Source organism: Pteropus alecto, unplaced genomic scaffold (assembly GCF_000325575.1).
Source record: "Pteropus alecto unplaced genomic scaffold, ASM32557v1 scaffold76, whole genome shotgun sequence".
Lineage (NCBI taxonomy): Eukaryota > Metazoa > Chordata > Mammalia > Chiroptera > Pteropodidae > Pteropus > Pteropus alecto.
Genome location: NW_006443138.1, coordinates 15,529,741 through 15,550,970, shown reverse-complemented (window position 1 = coordinate 15,550,970; position 21,230 = coordinate 15,529,741). Strand labels below are relative to the sequence as shown.

The 21,230-nt window shown below is 33.7% G+C and overlaps 1 protein-coding gene across 2 annotated transcripts in view; it reads right to left on the bottom strand.

The window, feature by feature from the left end:
• The window catches only part of ACSS3 (acyl-CoA synthetase short chain family member 3), a 150,743-nt gene that overhangs the window by 119,827 nt on the left and 9,686 nt on the right, over positions 1–21,230 (bottom strand). For both annotated transcript variants that reach the window (XM_015598535.2, XM_006923789.3), the window contains exon 2: positions 964–1,108. In XM_015598535.2, coding sequence (XP_015454021.1) covers positions 964–1,108 — 145 coding nt within the window. The remainder of the gene's footprint in view (positions 1–963; positions 1,109–21,230) is intronic.

The window sequence follows — 21,230 nt, the reverse complement described above, 5'->3', positions numbered from 1 at the left end:
GGAATGCTTCCAAACATCCTGCAACATACATTCCAGCATTACACAACAAAGAAGTCTCTAGATTACATCAAAGTTAAGGAACTCTGCCCTACACAATTATTCCCCCTTTAAATCAGATATAAATAAATGCCCCTGCAGAGCTAGAATAACTCTCCCATAGTCTACAATACTGAAATACTTTTATAATTGCTTCTGAAACCTCATTTCTACCTTAATGTTCAAGGCAAATCTCGTAATTCATCTGTCGATATCATGAATTCACCTAGGAACCACACACATGGGAAAAAACTAAAAAAGAGCAAATAAGGAAAAGGAACAGCATGGGCAAAGAGCTCTAAAGGGCCAGGATGGTCAGAGGGAGTGACAGGACACTCAGAGTGAAAAAAATAGTTGTGTTCATGGCAAAGAACACTGGGAAATAAAGCTTGGAGGGACACAGTGATCAGAATCCCAAATGTCTCAAACATCGCAGGAGACCAGATTTGACTCTCTGAATAACAGTAATTTGTTAAGGAAAAACATTTTAAATGGGGTAAAGAAATATGTTGTTCCTAAGAAAGAAAATTATGGTGTCAGTTTAGGTGATGATCTGACAGGAGCAGGCCTTGTAATAGGGAAGTTGGAAAACTGCTTCAATAGTACAAGAGCTAAATGTAGAATGGCCAGATGAAGGTGAAGGCAATGTTGATGGAAAAGAAAGGCCAGAAAGGATTTAAACAAACACAGAGATCTGCTAACCTCTCCCTCTAACATGAGTATTTTCTAGTACTGTAAAATATAAATTTAAGGGATAAAAACACTTTAAATGAGTGAACACATCACTATTTCCAATGTGCATCGAAAGAAAAATACCGTAATGTCAACAAATTAAGAGAACTAAAGGTTATACAATGATAGAGTATGTTATTTAAAAAATTTCTGTATGATTTCTGAATAACATATATAGAAAATTTGTGATATTACCTGCTCCAGGACTTCTTTATAGGTAATAGTTGCTTTAGTATTTGTAACAGGACTGTCATAGATGATAGCAATCTTATCTCCCTTACCATTTTCAATATGACGATCAATGGCATTATAACAAATGTTAAGCATTCCTTCCACAAACCTGAAAAACAATTGGAAAGTAAAAGTGAATGACTCTTTCAAAAGCTATTGTTGCTTGCCTAGGTTTCTATATTTCTAGTTTGGCAGAGCTGCCCTTAAAATAGCGCTCCCCTGTGTATGTTACACCAAGTAATGATAGCTACAAACTAGATATGTAAGGTGGTACAGAAGAGACATTTTTATTTCAATAAATATGTATTTATTTTGATGTGCACTAAAAAATACCTTACACTTCAAGGTGACAACTTTGTGGATTTCATTGCTTAGGATGAAACTAGAGTATAAAGCAATGAAATAACCTACTTACATGGATGAAATGAATTGTATATAAGTGCAGCACAGATGCATTAGGCATTCTTTTGCTCACTCTACATATATTCTCTAAACGACCTATACACTCCTATGGTTTCAACCTCTATCTTTAGCTTTTGCCTCAATCTCTCTTCTGAGTTCCATATCCTTATAGTCAATAGCCTGCTGGACATCTCTACTTGGAAAAAATATGTCCAAAACTATAATCATTTTCAGCATGCCTCCAACCCACAGCCCATACTGTCAGCGTCAAAAACAAGAACCAGTTCAAAAGGCAAACGTGTTTACTTAGGATCCAAGAATTGTGATTTTCATGGTAAACAGATTTAGGCAGACATCCGAATAGTGTCTGGATTACATGAGAGGGAATCAGGGTTTTTACGATAAAAAGGAGGAAGATGAGGTAAGTTATTTTTAAGAAGAGTTCATTGGTACTGACAATCGAAGCTAGATATGTACTTCATTGATTGGTCAGGCAGTGATCATTAGTTAAAAGTTCACTCTTATTAGTCTTGTCAAAAAGAAATTCTCATTCTTGTTAAGTTCTTGGAATGCTGGTGGGTTAGCCCAGTTCAAAGCTCAGAAAGAAAACAGGACATGCAAAGCACTTCCTCTGTCATGGCTTCCCCGGCTACATTTTAAAATGGCTCCACGTATGTCAATTTTCACATTTACCCCTTTTGGTCAAGAGTTTTTTGAGAAAGCATTGGAACGGACTTTCTCAATTTTCTCATGTGTTCACATTGTGATCCCCTGCCACCAGGAAGGCTCATTCCTGGTATGTCATGTCCCACGCAGGAGGGAAAATGTTTTTCTTGGGAGCCTTTAGGCCACATTTGAGCAGCCAAAACAAAGGAAGGCTTGTTGCTCAATCCTATGAAATAAACAAAAGTTAGCAAAGTTCAGCATTAGTATTCAAATCATTTTTAATTTTGTCTTTTCATTGTTCATCTAAAGTCTTATATGTATTAGAAAACAATTCAAAACATTGTGCTACCATTATTCTTCTGGAGTTCTTATAGCATTGTGAAAAATAGTAGATGTAAAGTTTAGGAATTATTCCTAAAACCACAAACATGACACTATTTTCAAATTGTAGAATATTTCTAAACCATGAGGCTGTCCCTCAGGGTGACCAACTAAATGGGTCAAAAGACCAATAACTTTCTAGAGGCACTTATAATCAGTGACCTTGTTTTCCAATTTTGTTCAATTATGTTGCAACCAATCCTGAAGCATTTATCCAAGTACACAGGTGTATTAGTGATAGCACAGACATCACCTTATTCTGCTAGAATATAGTCAAAAGCATTTCAGTTATCCAAAACAATTTGAGCAACTGAATTTGAAATTTTCTTGAGCAGCTATGGCTTTGGTGATAGTTTCAGCAATATCTCATAAAGTTTTAGATAAATTTCTGACCATATATTCATTTGCACCAACACCCCACTATGGAAATAAAATTCTCAAAAAAAAAAATCTTATTCCTTCATTGTCAGAGACATTACTTGGTAATTACTGCTTTAATCTGTGATGTTAATTTAAGGGAGATGACCAAGGTTGAGTCTCTGATTGACTGCATAACAAAATAGAGATAACCAATAATCCGACTCTGCAATAACTTCCAAGTAGATACGGGTTTAAGCAATCTTCCCACAGGTTTTTCTGCCAAGTGCAAGTGAAAATAAATCCTAATGGGGCACAGGTCATGGTTTATGATAATGAGTTTGACTAAACCAAGGAACTGAAGGTAGTAGGCACAGTGAAAGTATTGTAGAACCAGCCAGACATCATAGATCTGTTGAATCACCTGACTGGTGAAATGAGTTCCCTGGTCAGTATGAAGTTCAAGAGAGATTGCCTGAGTAGGGATAATTTTCTGTAATAGAATTTTAGCCACAGAAGGTGCAGTAAAGGAAAACAGATTCTTCTTGAACTTACCCAAATAACATTATTATAAAAATAAAAATACTAATTGACAGTTTCTAAATTCCAGAGGGATCAGGTGGAGAGAAAAAGTAGTTGTTTCACCTCATTCATAAAGATACACTTTACCAAATTGCTGTGTCATAGGTGGCTTAAGAGAAAAAGTTTCCTTGAATCCAATGCAGTGGGACGATCTGAAAGTTATCAGTGATTTGTATTCTAGAGTATTTGTCAGAGTCCTTTCCATGAATTTCTCTGAAGATAAAGCATCAAAGTAAAAAAGTAACTGTCTATAAATGATAAAACTTAAAAATGCCCATTTTTTATGATCAGATGAGTAGTCATCACAATGAAATTGACAAGAAAATTTAGCTCCTTTAATATTAAGACTAGTTTACTTAAGTAATTAAAGACTTGATGGTAGAGATACCATGACACACAGAAATTATTCTGATAATATGCAATATCTTTGTTTTTAAGGTAGATTACTTAACGGGTAAAGAAACTTTCAATGTTATCAAAAGCAGACCAAACATCCAAAAAAATTTATCCTTTCAACAAAAAGAGAAAACCAATTCTAATTTTGTACAGTGTACTTTTGATATTTAAACTCATTTTTTAAATTAAATTTATTGGGGTATCATTGGTTAATAAAATTATATAGGTTTCAAGTGTACAATTTGATAACACGTCATATGTATACTGCATTGTGTGTTCACCACCTAAAGTTAAATTTTCTTCCATCACCCTATATTTGACCCCTTTTACCTACATCTACTCCTCCCACCCCCTTTTTATCTGGTAACCACTGTATGGTTGTCTGTGTCTATGAGTTTTTGATTGTTTATCTTGTTCATTTGTTGCTTTCAGTTCTATATCCTACATATAAGTGAAATCATATTGTCACCAGAGGACAAATGAGTCCTGTACTCATGCTGTCTGCACGCTCAGCCAATAGAGTGACACAGGAGTTGAGATAAATAGAATAAGCATTTGTTAGAGATTTGCAAGTCCCGGAAACACAGGCAAGCTCTCGCTCATAGGCATGGCTACCCCAAAATCTCCAGAGTAAAGATTATACAAGGAAAAAAAATCAGTCATCATGGAAACTAAGAAAGTTGGAGACATAGGCACCACTGATTGGACGACTAAAGGAGGATGAGGCAATTGATCATTGTGTCCATTTCTGAAATCAGCCATGGTGCCATCTCGTCTGGTCCTGTGACCCGGAGAGACTGCTGTTCTGCCTCCATTGGTCTGGGGCTGTAAAAGTCCAACAGAAACCTACTGTCCTCATGATTATAGTCCTGAGGCTCAGTTAATCTTATGTCCTAAGGCTTAATAATTAAGGGAGCGGACATAGAGAGGATAAGGTGGGGAGGCAAGTGAGTCACAAAGCCATTATCTGGGTTAAAGCAGCTTGAATCAAAGGCAAACAAAACCATATTAAATAAATGAAGTCTTTGTGTATTTACAAACTATAAGGTAAGAAGAGGTGAGGCCATGGACACTGTGAGGCCTCTAATACAGGGGTCCTTCTTCGATATGGTTCTCAACTTTTTCTGACTTATTTCACTTAGCATGATAATCTCAAGATTCATGTTGTCACGAATGGCAATATTTCATCTTTTCTTATAATATCCATTGTATATATGTACATCTGAGTAATATCCATTGTATATATGTACCACACCATCTTTATCCAATCATCTATCGAAAAAGGGCACTTTGGTTGTTTCCATGTCTTGGCCACCATGAATAACGTGGCAATGAACATAGAGGTGCATAAATCTTTTTGCATAAATGTTTTCAAATTTTGAGGTTAAATACTCAGAAGAGGGATTGCTAGGACATATGGTAATTCTATTTTTAATTTTTTCAGGAACCTCCATACTGTTTTCCTTTGCAGCTGTACCAATTTGCATTCCCACCAGCAATGTATGAGGGTTCCTTTTCCTCCACAACCTCTCCAATACTTGTTATTACTTGTCCTGTTGATGATAGCCATTCTAACAGGTCTGAGATGGTATCTCATTGTGGTTTTCATTTGCATTTTCCTAATAGCTAGTGAAGTTGAGCATCTTTTCATGTCTGTTGGCCGTTTGTATGTCTTCTTAGGACAGTGTCTGTTCAGGTCCTCTCTCCATTTATTAATTAGATTATTTGTTTTCTTGTTGAGTTGTATGAGTTCTTTGTATATTTCGGATATTAGCTTCTTATCAAGAACATTGTTTGCAAATATCTTCTCCCATTCAGATGGTTGCGTCTTTGTTTTGTTGATGGCTTCTTTTGTTGTGCAGAATTTTTTTAGTTTGATATAGTCCTATTTTTTTACTTTTGCTTTTACTTCTCTTGCCTTTGAGGTCAAATTCATAAAATCCTCTCTAAGTCCAAGACCCATGAGTTTAGTGCCATAATTTCTTCTATGCAATTTATTGTTTCAAGTATTATATTTAGGTCTTTGATCCATTTGTAGTTAATTTTGGTGTACAGTGACAGCATATGGCCTTCCAATTTTCCCAGCACCATTTATTGAAGAGGCTTTCTTTTTTCCATTGTATGTTTTTGGTTCCTTTGTCAAAAATTATTTGCCCATATTATGCAGGTTTATTTCTGGTTTCTCAATTCTGTTCCATTGGTCTGGGTGTCTGCTCTTATATAAATTTATTTCAATTTCAATCAGTTGGACCATGTCTAAAATTCCTTTCCAAAGATTCTTTCCCCATAAACCTCTTCAACTTGAAAATATATATAATTCATTCAGATTTTGTCCCGTTTTGGGATTTTTCTTTTGGGGGGGTTGTCTCTATTTAGGACAAAATTACTTTATTTCCCTCAAAAATTATATTTCATTCCTCATAGCTTCTTTTACTGAAACACACATTCTCTTTTCCTTGCACACAAAGATGTTACTCTTATTATTTCTAGTAGTTCTAATTACATATATTAATTAGAATGCTTAACTCTTAAAAACTTCAATTTCTAGTGAAAACTCAGTAGTAAACAATTGTGAATTGTCTTTTACAGCAACATTCTGTGGACTGGCAGACATATCTTTTCATAGGAAATTTCTCAGCATGGAAGAAAACATGTTAACTAAGAGATCCAAATAGCTTTAATTTCTCTGTAAAAGAAAGCAAAAGTGGATAAATCAATCTATGTTCGGTCATTAATGTTTCAGTATTTTATCTTATTTAGAAATAATCTAGATATTCAATGAATTTCTATCATTTAATTTAATCCTACTTTGTTTCAAACTGCCTTTCACAATATTGTCATTATTTTAAATGATCCTAGAATAATGTTTCTTGTAGAAAAATATTTGTCACATTCTTTTTTATTACATTTGCAGGCTAGATTCCTACAATCAAACAACACATACACATGCACACAAATAAAATAATCAAATTGCTTTCTGGAAATATTGTATGAATCTATACTACCATCAGCATTACCTGAAAGCTCATTTCATCATATACACTCCTCTAAACACAGATTATTCTCAATATTCTCCAATTTGAAAAGTAAAAAATAGTTTTAATTTTGGTTTCTTTGATTATTATTAAGTACAACATCTTACCAAATTTTAAAAGCTCTACATAGGACATAGACCTTAAGTCTGACATTGTAATAAATTATTTTCTCATTTTTTTCACTAATTTTAATTCATGGTATTCAAAACAAAATATTTTAATTTTTTATATAGTTAAATAAATTTATCATTTTTCCTTTGCCACTTTTCCTCTAAGATGATTCATTCTACTCTGTTTCACTTTTATATTGATCTCTTAAATGTGCCAATAATTTATTCATATATGTATAAAATGTGTATGCAAGCTGTTAAATATTATATATTACACATATGAAATAAATGATGTGTGTACATATATTGTGATGTGGCAGTATAATTATATTTATCAGTAGTCAATTTTTCAAGCATCATTTTTTAACTAATCCTTACTGTCCTCATTCTTCCCATATGTATTAGCATTATATACTTATATCTGCCTATATATATGTAGATAGAGATATGCAGATATGTAGATATCAGAGTGTATGTCAAGGCTATATAATTTCTAGATATAACTACTGCAATGTTCTGTCAGTAGTCTTGTGAATAACTTTCTTTAAAGTCAGTCAGCTTTTAGCTCTACTGAGGAAAGAAAAAAAATAACTTAATATTCTTTATCCTACCTCTCCCCTGCCCCAAATTCCTTCTGTAGAAAATTGCAGGCAATCTAAATGTACACTATAGGCCACTTGAATAACAGAAAAAAAAAAAACCTGAAATTAAATTGATAACAATAGTGGAATCACTAGAAATGGTGCTACCATCAGTGAGAACAGTAGCAAACTTTTGGAATATATAAAGCAGATAGGAGAAGAATGACTGCTAAATCCAGAATTCATAAGAAACATGGAGATCCAAGTGTACTAATATGGAAAGATTTCCATGATGTTGTATATACTATTAAGTCAAAATAAAAGAAAGAAAATAGGTGTAGAAATATTTATACACCCATATCATAGAATACATTCATGAAGAACCTATAAACTCTAAGGATGTAATAAAAAAAGACTCAATAACAACAACAACAAAACTCTCTAGATAAAACTCCAAAATAACTATAAGATCAGAGGCAGGTAGGAATAGAGTATGGACTGTGGGTGTTTGGAGGTATAATTAAGATATAAGCTCTCATATACACACCCACACATATAGACACATACACATCAGACAAATGTTTAACAGTCTAGAGTCTAACATTTTGAAATAGAGAGAGCGTCTGTAAGGATGTTCGTCTAGATTTAAGATCTCTAGAACAGAAGCAGATTCTATATACTTTCTGAGAGACCTAGAAACAGTACATTGCTACCTGGAAATTCCCTCTTCTCCCTCAAACAATCATAGGAAGAAGGACTCTAGTAATCAAAATCTGCATTCATTAGTAAGTGAACAGGGATTATTACTTGGATTCTGAAATCACTTCCACTCAGCTACCTGCATCTTCACACTCAGATAAATACCTGTGGGTTTATAGATATATCTATGAGGCTGGTGTGTGGGGAGGGCATATTTTCAACATGAACAATAGGGAAAAAGATATATTTGCAACTTCAGTAATATTTAAAGTGTACCTAAAAATCAATAAGAAAAAAATTTTAAATACAATAGGCAAAGAATCTCAGCATGCTATCCATAAAGGATAAAAACGGTAATGGACAAAAAACAACAACAAAAAAATATCATGCTCAGCCTTACTAACAATCTGGAAAATGAACATTAAAACAATAATGAGATGCCATTTTCCCCCATTGGGTTGATATAAAGATGTAATACACAAGGTTGGTGAGAGTTAAGAGAAACCGGCATTCTTATGTAATGTTGATAACCAGATAAATTAGTTCAATAATTTAGAGAATTATACCCTAAATATATATATACAAATAATATATACAAAATGTACTTTTAACTCAAACAAAGTAAGTTGATTGTGTGTTTATCTTTGTGTTGTATAAAAGAACAAGAAGTCTAGAAATATCGACAAGAAAATATTAATAGCGGTAAACTCTGGATAAGAGAAAAATTGAGGCCCAGTATAAGAGAAGAGAGAGTTATATTTTTATCTAATAAGTACTCTTGTGTTATTTAATTTTTATGAACATGCATTTAGGTACTGAACGGGTGATTTAAATATATTGAAATAAAAATATAAATTAAAACAGTCAAGATTGCTTGGCTCTTGTTCTGACTGAATCATTAACTTAGTTCTAAGAAACTAAAAATTGAGCCATAAAATTTTGCTTCTTTTTATTTTTCTCACCAAAATCAATCTCAAGTAGCTGAACAATCATAATAAATGGCTACATAGAACCTTCGCCTGCTGTCCTCTATGATTTTGGTTGCCCTCATTCCAGGCACTTGTAAGATTGCACTTTCATACCCACTTAAAATGAGGCATGGCCTCGAAGTTTACAAAGCAATGGAAGAAGTCTTCGAGATCCAATGCATGTTTACCACATCTCCTTCTCTCTGCCACAAGAACAAGTGACATTTCAAATGGTAACTCAGTCTGTATCCTTGAGTGATGATAGATGGCATGGAACGAATTGCCCAGGTAACCCAAGATAAACTGATATGAGTAACACATACGTAGGCTATTTTAAACCAGGGAGGTTTGAGGGTTGCTTATTTCTGCACCATCATCTAGTCTACCCTGACTGATTTTAAAAAAAAGTCTCAAGATCCATCAACTTCAGCAAATTTAAACAAACTTTAATATATAAAGTCACATTTCAGAATTTAAGAAGCAAAGGGATACATTCCAGGGCAAATGAAATGAAAGGAATCTCAGCTAATTATATGTGGTCACTATAGTAATGTTAGATGTCCTTAAAAAGGAGTCAGAGATGCCATCACCAGTGTCTGAGCTCACAGACACACTGCTTTGGGTCTTCAGAAAGACCTCGATGAAGAAGAAAGTTCTTGAAATTCCTTCTAGACTTTTTATACATAACTTTCAATTTTCCATTGCCTTTTCCTCACTAAGCCCTGATGGCTTACATCTAGCATAAAAACTCAGTCTTTGGAGGGAATCTTGCTTGAATTTGATTTCTTCTCTTCTTCACCTTAGCCTACCTTGAATCTTCTCTGTCTTCCCTAATATCTGTCTTCAACCCATCCTGTATTTCGCTTTGGTCTTGTTCATCAAAGAAGCTAAATAGGAGTGTGTACTTGGCCCACACACTGAGCTAAATCAATCAATGTGGGTGGATGTCTGAAAAATTTTTAATAGGTTAGGAGCCTGACACGTTCCACAGTCTTGATCCCCAGTGTCAAAAGAAGCTAGGAGCAAATATTCACATGATTCTTCTATTTCCATCAATTCCCAACACCACCAAGCTTCCTTCTTTTGAAAGCTTAAATTTTGTTAGTTAAGCACGTATTTATTAAATCAATTTTTAAACATTATAAAAGGAAATAAAATTCTGACATTCAATTACTTCTTTCAGAGGGGGAAATTGATAGCATTTAGTTGGTGAATTTGATTACACAGCTCTGGAAATGTGAATTGGTAAAGTCTAAAATGTTCCTCCCAATTCTACCACTTGCTCCTATTCTAAGAATAAAATAAAATGTATTTTAAATAATATGAACCATGTAACTCTTTCACAAACTGCTGCGTTTCAATTTGCATGAAATAATTGTTGAAAGCTTCCTCCAGCACAACCATATTTAGTAATCATAATGTTGCAACCCTCTCTATACTCTCAGCGACTGACCTCTGTATTCTGCATATATTCATTATTAAATATATGGAACATTCAACTTACAATTTACCTTTTGATATGAACTTTCCTCTTTCGATCATATTACAATTGCCTTCATTGATGACCTAATAAGTGGGTCTTCATTTCAACACAATTTCAGAAAAAAACAAACAAATATGAAGCTCTTTTTCAAAAGTCAAATAAAGGCCAACATATTGAAAATAATCCAAACATGATGGATACTTTTGGTTATCTACATACTAAAATACTAAATCTATATACTAAAATGGTGATGAAAATACAACCTTTATAATATATAATTTATTATTTTATAAGAAGACTTCAGCAGATTACAATCCCCTATCTATTGGTAGATCAACTATCAATAATGATTTCCTCTTTAAAAGTTATTCTATTTAAGAAATTTAACAATAATTTGTTGTTGATTAGACTTGAAACTGTGAAGGGAGTAAAATATAACTAGGAACATGCTCTCCACTCTCAAAAGACAGAATGATTTGCAATAACTATAAGGAAAATGTGGTAAGTTTCCTGACAGAGGTGTAAACTAAGTATGATGAAACACAGCGCAAAAAAAGATTAATTCCAAGTAAAGAAATATGATAAGAAGCCAGTGTATGTTGAAAGAAATGTAGTATAATGTAAAGCCCTGGACTTTTAAGGTCAAAAGACTAGAGTTCAAATCTCATCTATGTCACTTACTAGCTGTATGATTGCAGGGAAATTAACATATCTAGGCCTTTTTTCCCTCATCTAAAAAACCAAAAACATAAAATAAAAACCATCAATCAGCACTTTGTACCAAGACAGTATTATAAGCATTCAACACAAATGAGTTCATTTAATTACCCTAACTACTCTGTGTGTATGCTAATATCATTCTCATTTTACAGATGAGGAAACTGAGGTAAGTTTAAGTGCTCTACCCAAGGTCCACACTAGTGTGTGACAAGCTGGGACTGGATGTCAGGCAGTCATCAACTACTATCCAAGTCTCAACTACTATCCTGTGTTGATGAGTTAATATGAGAGAACTCTATACCCTCCATGAGCACAATTTTATACACATTTCATTGATTCTTTCCAATAACCCTTTCAGGCAATTGCTATTATTACACACATTTCCAAATGAGGAAACTGGCTTAGATAAGTTATAAAAGCACAGTAATGTGGCAATGGTATGATGCGCTGGAGCAGGACACAAGGAGAGAGTGACTGTTTAGAGATGTTTGGCAATAATGAAGTGTTGTGGTGATGAAGATGGAAAGGAAGAAAGGATCTGGGAAATATGAAGACTGAAAAAGTAAAATTTTAGAGAAAAACAAGAAGAGAATGAAAAAAGTACACATCAAAGAAACCAGGGCTCTAGAGGAGTCAGAAAACTATAGACATATGACAAATCAGTCCCCTCACCTGTTTGTGCAAAAAAAGTTTTATTGAAACACAAATCACACTCAGTTATTTATAGATTCTCTGTGGCTGTTTTTGCTTTACAACAACAGGACTGAATGGTTGCGACAGAACTTATCCGGACTGCAAAGCTAAAATATTTACTATTTGGCCTCTTAGAGAAAAACTTAGCCAATCCTTGCTCTAGAGAAGCCCTGTCCAATAAAAATGTCTATGATAATGAAAATGTTCTCTATCATCATACTGCTCAACAGGGTATCCACTAGCCATAGGTGGCTGACTATATTTAAATTTAAATTAATTGAAAGTAAATAGAATTTAAAATTTAGTTCTTCAATCACGCTAGCCACCTTTCAAGTGTTCAATAGCCTCATGTCGCTAATATAACTGTGGAACTAAAATTTAAATTTTATTTCTCACTACATCAAACTTAAATTTAAATAGCCACATGTGTTTGGCTATTGGCTACCATATTAGACAGCGCAGTTGTAAGGAATTTCAAGGAGACAGAGGTGGCCCTCAGAGCAAATACTAAAGAGAGATCAAATAAGGAAAGAACTTCAAATCAATCAACTGAAGTAAGAAACAAGTAGGTGCTGATGATCTTTGGGAGAGCTATTTGGATAGAGTGATAAGGACTAAGGCCACCTTGCAGTGGATACAAGAGTATAAGAAAGAGAAGGACAACATGGCCGAGTGTAGACAACATGGCCGAGAAGTTAGGATATAAAGAGAAGGAGGACGTTTTGGCTTCTCTTTAGCTTGTGCAAGTCTTTCAACTGGTTTTTATGAAAAGAGAAGGATGAAAAATGAAGATAGCTAAGGGGAGAGGGGTTGCAAATTAATGCAAATATTGTTTCTTTTTTCAATAGCAATGACAAGTGGTACAAGTACAAAAACAGGGCAAAGATCAGGTTCTTGTTTGAAGTTCAAGTGCATTAGTGCTGCCGAAGTAAGAGATGTGTGTTTGTGGTGGGAGCATAACATGAGCTAAGGCAAAAAAGAGCAGTGCAAGTATTATCTTAAAAGTGTTGAATGTCTTGTTAAGGGGAGGCCATTAAAGGATTTTGAGCAGGGGAACGCCATGCTCTGAAATGGATTTCTGGACAGACTTGAGAGGCAAACAAGGAAATGGAATCGATTAGGATCTACTGACTAGCCTAGGACATCATGGTAAGTAATAAAAACGTGGTGGGGGCGGGGAGGAAGGGGAGACTATTATAGGAACAAACCAAAAGGTACTAGAAGTAGAAAGAAGAGCATATCAAAGAAAAGTGAGGCTTTTATTATCTCTGAGCATCAAGATTATATCCTCCTTAAAGGATATCTGGAATAAGAAAAAAAATCAATAAAAACAGTTTGAAGGAGGTGAGGAAATGGACATTTTGTTAATCACCAATAATGCGGCAGGTTCTGAGTTTGATAATTTATATACATCAAATCATTGAATCCACATGCTATCCCTTGAGGAAGATAGTGTTATTCCCATTTTACATATGAGAAATGAGACTGAGAGAGGTCAAACAACTTCCCAGAATTATAACACTAACATGTGGCAGAATGGAACCTAGTGCTTTCTGACTCCAAGGAAAATGTGATGAATTTCCAATTTTAAGTGTCTATGTATTTGAGTAATTCTTATACCTTCACTAGATGCTGTTTCCTGTGAGTAGAGACTACGTGCTAGCTCATTAATGGCACACGGCAAATGCTCAATAATTATTTTTAAATAAATGCCTGCAAGTGTGAAAGAATGTAAAGTAAAGTAGTACTCTTCTGACACATTAACCCAAATAAGAAAAAGTCTCATGAGGTAAACATGCAGCAAAAACAATGACTAGCTTAAAAGACTACGCTCATCACAAACAGAGGAGGCTTTAAGCATTTTTAAGAGGGCATCGTATTGCTTTATTCACACAGTGACATCCCATCTAAATTACAGATACTTGGCCTTGGGCAGTATCAACTGACTGTTCCAGGAAACCCTCCAAATTGGTTATAGCTTACTTGGGGCAGCATGATAACCTTATGGTAATTTAACCTCTAGGGATATTGTTTTTGAAAAAGTACTTGGAAAGTATATCTCTTTACAGGACAATTATTTTAACAGAGAAACCTAACACAAAGAGAGAGACAGTCTTTACCTCTACTGATCCTTTACACTGAGAACACAGCCGCATTCCACCAGATCTGGCCACAGACTGCCCCACTGCCACATGAAAGGACAGCCCAGGCAGACGCACCCCTGCCAGATCATTTCAGCTTAAAACTGAGTGAACTGCCAATGGTGAGACATGTAGCCAACAAGAAAAAGAGTAGAAAGAAAGGCTTTCAAGAAATCAATACCTGTTATCTGAACTGGGTCCACTGTCAATGAAAAGGCATAAATGAATCATCTTAAAGATCCTCCGGTTGTGAGTCACGCCTGACAGTTTAATTCAAAGCAGAAAGTGAGGTCACTGTTTGATATTGTTTGTTTTATTTTGATTCTAGGGGAAATGAAGGAAAAACAGAGACTCAAAGCAAAAGGAAATAGGACTTGGTTTAATATTTAAAAAAAGAAAAGCTAAAATTATAATTAATTAAATGAATATTAAAGGTCAAGGTAATAGATGAGATCAAAACACATTTAAATTTCAAAGCATAAATTTATTGAAATTTAAATGTAATCCTAAATAAATTTAAACTTAAAAGTATATTTGAAAAAACAGCGAACATTAGTCAGCCATTTTCAAGAGAGCACTTAGGACACTGAGGAGCAGAGATCCTCAATCGATCAACTCAGAAATAAGGCATGATGAGCTCATAAGGAACCAGACTCCAAACCAGAGCAGGTTCCTTAGAAATCCAAACCTACAGACCAGGATGCCCACAGAGGCCCCAAGCAGGTAGGCCAAGTTCAAAAGTAACCAAAGAACCAGGAGGGGGCAGAAGAGGAGGCGCACTCTCCAAAGTCAACCAGTTCCATGGAAGAGAAGATGACTGCCAGAATTTAACCCTGATGATGATAATAATAATGAAATGATGAAGAAAGAACAAAAAGGAAGGGGTGGGGAGGAGAAAAAAGAAAAAGGAATAGCCTCAGAACTGTACAGAGAAGGTGAAAGTCTATTTGTTGACATGGTGTTTTCTCACTCTGGTTAGGGAGAAATGGGAAGAAAGGAGGGAAGAAATAAGTAATATTGAAACCAATGTGTTCGAAACCTGTGTATCGTAGGATTGCATTTATTTTCTATTTTCATATTACATCTTTGTCCTAGCTATCCATATCTTTTGTTTAAAGGCTATAACTCATGCAGAATGACGCACTGCAATGTTATGATAAAATTCTCCTTTACCGCTGAGGCTCCCAGAAGGCAGATACCACATTCATTAACTTGTTCTACACAACACTTAGTTCATGTCCACAGAGAGATTTTTAATACAAGCTCTTATTAAAGATGAGGAATACAATCAATCATTGTATTCTACTCATTGAGCCTTTTAAATCCTTCTGAAATTATTTCTATAAAGACTACATAATTGGAGGAGATACACAGGGAACATTAATTTTGTTTATTGCTTAAAATAAAAAGATCTAAAGCAAATGTGACACAATGTTAAGATTTTACAGAGCCCAGTGTTCAGTGTCCACCAAATAATTACCTTTATCTATTCTCTAAATATTTCATGAGGAAAAAGGCTGTGGGACCTTATTGACAATATTTATTTACCTTTTTGGAGAAAAAAATTTGACAGTGTACATCAGACAGTATATAAATTTACTTTGACCCAGAAATCTAAGAATTTATCAGCAGAAGGAAGGAAAGAAACAGAGAGAGAGGAAGAAACAGACAGAGACAGAGAGAACTCTTTGGAATGCTGTGTCCAAAATGCAAGTATATCTACCTGTTTATAAAGCAAATAAAGAGAAGCCACTTAAACATTAATGTGAAGGAATTCTGAAATAATTCTTCATTCACCCAATATGTTAAAATATTCTGCATACATTAAAAAATCATGGAATAGAAGAAGAGAGGAATGGAAAAAGTCATAACTTATTTCAAGTGGAAAAATTAGATATCAAATAGTATGGATACTATAATTTCATTTTTCTGTAAGAGTAAATAGAGACCTAGAGTCAAACAGACAAACAGACATAGATTATAGATTTTAAAAAGGCAAACATATACATATACCAAAAAAATGAGTGCATGCAAAATTGGTAAATCTGAATAAGGTTTGTAATCTTGTGAATTGTAATGCCAATGTCAATTTTGGTTTTGATAATGTACTATAGTTATGTAAGATGTTAGTTACCCTTGGGGTAAGCTGAGCAATAGATACAAACAACCTCATTGTACTATTTTTGCAACTTCTTCTGAGTCTATAATTATTCCAAAATAAAAATTTAAAAAGAAAAAAACACGTAAAAGACTGTGGGAAATATATCAAATATACGAAGATATACTGAGAACGTACTTAGATATTAAACTACGCTGATTTTCCACCTGTTTTGGCTTTCCTTAGTTTATCTAATTAAAATTTAAAATAATACAGCTTCTTTGTAGGAAAAACTATGAACCTAAATTATTCAATCAGAATAAAGAAATGTCAATGAAAAGTAATTCAAACTTAGGTCTCAAACCTAGGCCTTGTGATTATAAAACCTCTACTCTTTATTAAACCACACTGTTTCTCATCCAACTCCCCACCTTCACCTCTCACCAAACAACCTTACACACAGACATAAACATAGACATATCTACAAAGATAAATCTAATTTAACTAAGTAGTTATCATTGAGCATAACTTAAATGTTAAACAAAGTAAACAAAAATTTTATTACGCTTTTTTTCTAGCCTTATCTTCAAAATAATCTGAGAACAATGTCATAAACTACATTGCTCTGTGCCAGTTCCCACACTATCTACATACACACATATTATAGATAAACCATTTTCCATTAACATTCAATAATTTGAAACTTGAATACAGTGCAGCTTGCTCAATTATGCAAGAGTTAATTATCAAGCTAATGATAAGCAAGCCCATTGGTTCCCTTTATTCTTTTTTGTTGTAGTTGTTATTTGTCTCTTCCTCACCTTTCTGCGTGTCGGCAGCTCTCGCGGAAAATGAGAGCCTGCACAAAGGGATAATATTTAAATTGGTTGATTCTTTTATCTATTAAAGAATTCATTAGTTAGAAAATGGCTACTCTTCACCAAAATGTGAGGCTGTGTGCTCTAGTCTTTCACACCTCAACAGTCAAAGGCAATTCTGTGTAGAGTTGATTGTAGAATAAAACCTTTTTTATTACCCAGATATTCAGAAAATAATAACTAAGTAGTTCATACTACTCGTGATTACTCTTTTTTATTAAACGAGAAAATGAAAGCTATCTTATTACAAGCAAAAACACTTTTTTTTCCTTTGACGTATGACATTGTTCTTCAGAGTTATACACTATCCAAACTCTCATTCAGCACCTGGATTAGGGCCTGGATCATAGAAAACATTCAATAAATAACTGAAGAATGAACAAGAGGAAGAAGGAAAGAATGAATAAAGGAACAAATGAGTTCATGAATGAACAGGTTCAAGAGCCAAAAATACTTCACTTTTGTAAATATAACAGCCTAACAAACACGTGTGTGTGTGTGTGTGTGTGTGTGTGTGTGTGTGTGTGTGTGTATCTATGCACCTGGCTTGTTTTTAAGTTTGTAACAAATGGTATTATGAGGATAAAGTAGGATTAATTAGAGAGGAAATGTGACAGCAAGAAACTGATACCCTCTCTAAAGTCTTACAGATCCGGTTTGTTATCCCAGACCTGCCATCTGCATGACAAGTGAACGTGAACAAGTTATTTAACATTCCCTAAACTCTTCTTTCAGAACATATGTCCTTGAGAAGTTGAAGAAATATGGTAAGATGTATTATTGCAGTTATTATTACCATAATAATGTATTTTGTATTCTATAACACTAACACACAACCACAAACACACAGTAAAATCATCTTTTAGGATTTAAGGGATTTTGATTTAAGAGTGTTATTATTTCCATAAAATAGTCTTTGAAATTAATAGATATTTAATAAGAAAAAGAAAATCTTTCTAATTAAAGTCATTTTTTACTAATTATAAATTTTTAAATTAATCCTTTTATAAATTAAGATAAAACATTTTATCAAATTAGATCTATTAAGCCCGTAATTACAAATCATATTTCAAATAGCTCTGGAAAGATTCAGGTAAATAATGAGATGTTTATAGTAGAAATTTGTAGGAGATCTCGGGCATTCAGAACCCAACATTTTAACATGATAATAAAATCAGCTTTACGTTTTTCTAAAATTCAAGTGTTTAACAGATAAAAATCAGATTTTACTCCAAATAACATAAATATTAAGGTTTTTATCATCATTTGCAGTGAAACCATGAATGTGTCCCAAAGGAAATATTTTTTATGTTATCTGATTACCATCACTTTTTTCTTCTTTTTTTTTTTGAGGTATAATTTTTACATTCGGGTATACAACATGATTCAATATTTGTATACAATACGAGATGATCACCACAATAAGTCTAGTTACAACCCATCACCATAGAGTTACAACTTTTTTTTTTTGTGATGAAGACTTTTAAGATTTATCTCTTAGTAACTTTCAAATATGCTCTACAGTATATTACTAATTATAGCACCATGCTGTACATTAAATTTCCATGACTTATTTTATAAATGGAAGTTTGTACCTTCTGATCTTCTTCACCCAATTCTCGCCCCCGCCCCCAACACACACCCCATCCCTCTTCTGCTCTGGTAATCACCAATCGGTTCTCTGTGTCTATGAACATGGTTTTATGTTTTGTTTGTTTTGTTTATTTAGATTCCACATATAAGTGAAAATCATATGGTATTTGTCTTTCTTTTATCACTTTTAACAGGTGATTTTTATTTGGTTAATAAAATTTGATATATTTGGTTAACATATTTACAAAAAAAAATGACAATTTTGGAACATAATATTGATCCAACTCTTAAATCTAAAACTCAAAATCTGATATGTGCCAGAGAGACTTTTCCAGTCCATGCTCTCATGGGTACTTAGTCTGTACCATATAAGCAATGTAATTTCTTCCCTTGCAGTATGCATGTCTTTGGTTTTATGACTAGAAACGCATGCTGCTTGTAAAACATTCTCTACTACAACTCAAAAACAAATGAGCTAAAGAGGAGCAAGGGGGCCAACTGCCTCGTAATGAAATTTAAACCCATGAAGACAAGAGGATTTCAAAGTCTTTGATGCCTTGATAGAAAGAAGATTCATGGCTCATTTGGGTTCTGATGAAATGGGTAATTCATGTAATACCTCCTGCAATTTGTGTAGGAACCCAAATTAAAGAGATGGATTAAGAAGTTTATTCTGCATGTGGTGAAGTTTTACAATCAGTTCAACTGATATACATAAGGTTATGAGATAACAAAGGTGACTGAACTCTGCCCTTCTACTACCTAGTCATGGTTTCTTAAATTACTGGTAAGAGAAAATTATTAGTAGAGTGTGAGCTTATGCAGTGGATGTACAGTGATAAAATAAAGATAAGTATTGAGCAGTCTTTGCCAAACTAGCTTAAAGCTTACATATGATTCAAGGTGACTTTTTTTAGAAAAGAACCATTTGTCAAGAAGACATGTGCGAATTGACTCAGGGAAAAAAGTGAAGATTTACATTCCTCTAAAATGAGAGGAGAATGGAAGACACATAGAAACATAGACAACAAATGAGAAAAAGGGAAGTTACATCTCTAATTAAAATTTTTAGAATTCTAAAATTGTTCTTATCCTTCTGTACCCTCTAGGTCCAGACATCTAAACAGTTAGATGACAACCTGACAGAAGTTAAAAAGTGTAATTACAACTCATTATAGAAATTAAGCTCTATAGTGTGACTCAACTGGATTGAAAAATTAAGTTCACTGCTATTTGACAAGTTGCTTAATCTCTCTATGCTTAAGTTTACACAGTTATAAAATGCATTATAACAATACCTATCTCATCAGGTGTTGGAAGAAGTTAAAGAAACATACATATATATTCTTAGCATAAGACCTAACCCAGAGCAAGTACTCAATGGTTAGTAACTGCTATTGTCATTGCCATGGTTGCTATTGTTATCATTATTGAGAGACAGTGCATCAGCTTTAAAAACAAGAACAGCTCAGTCATGAGCTAGAGCATAATTACATGTGAGTTTCCTTCTCAATCTATTACAGACTCTGCAAATATCCTCACCCTTATTGTGGCTGATGCCCTAAACACTCGAAGGATGAACTGAATATGTTTAGATAGTATGTTCCCCAAATTTTGGCAACATCAATGGAATAACACAAGTAAGTGAGAGAGCTCACACTCATTGCTCTTATATTGGATTTCAAAAAGTGAGATATTCATATTTGAACTAAGAAAGCTGTATGCAATATGATTCCTAAGAAACTCATCTCTGCACTTAACATGTGCCATTTATCAAGGTCTATCCACCTGTACCGGGATCAAGATAAAAAGTGATGAAAGAAAAACAGCAAAGAATACTACACGCAAATGCTTTAAATAGTAAATAAAATCAACGACTTCCATAATTACAAAGATATATCAAGTCCTAGTATTTTCTGTTACTGAGAGGTTAGAGTAAAGGAAATTTTTCAAGTATTTATAATTAGAAGAATTAATTAGGCTATATATCACCATGTTCTAATAACAATAATATTAAAATCATAGCGCAAGCAATGAATAATGTGCTCATTATAGATTTTCCTTAAGCCAGAAAATCAACACAGCATTTTTATAAGAGAAGATTAATATTGCTTTCTACTTTCCAGGAGATATTTCTAAAGTAGGTAATAATTAATATAAAGCCTCCCTCTCTGGGACTGTTATATATATTTTAAATATTTTATGTATAAAATACAGTTTATTTTTCTTCAAAGAGCATCAATCTATTGTTCCATTATCTAATATGGATGTTTTCCAAATGTTTCTCTGATATAGATACACATTTTTAAAATAACTTTTAGTAGTTTCAGTGAACAAGGAGTAAAATATGAAAAACTAAAATTAACTGAGACTATTATTATAGAACCAATATAATGTAGTATTTATTTAGATACAATATAGATACTAAATTCATATGGCCTGTGTTCA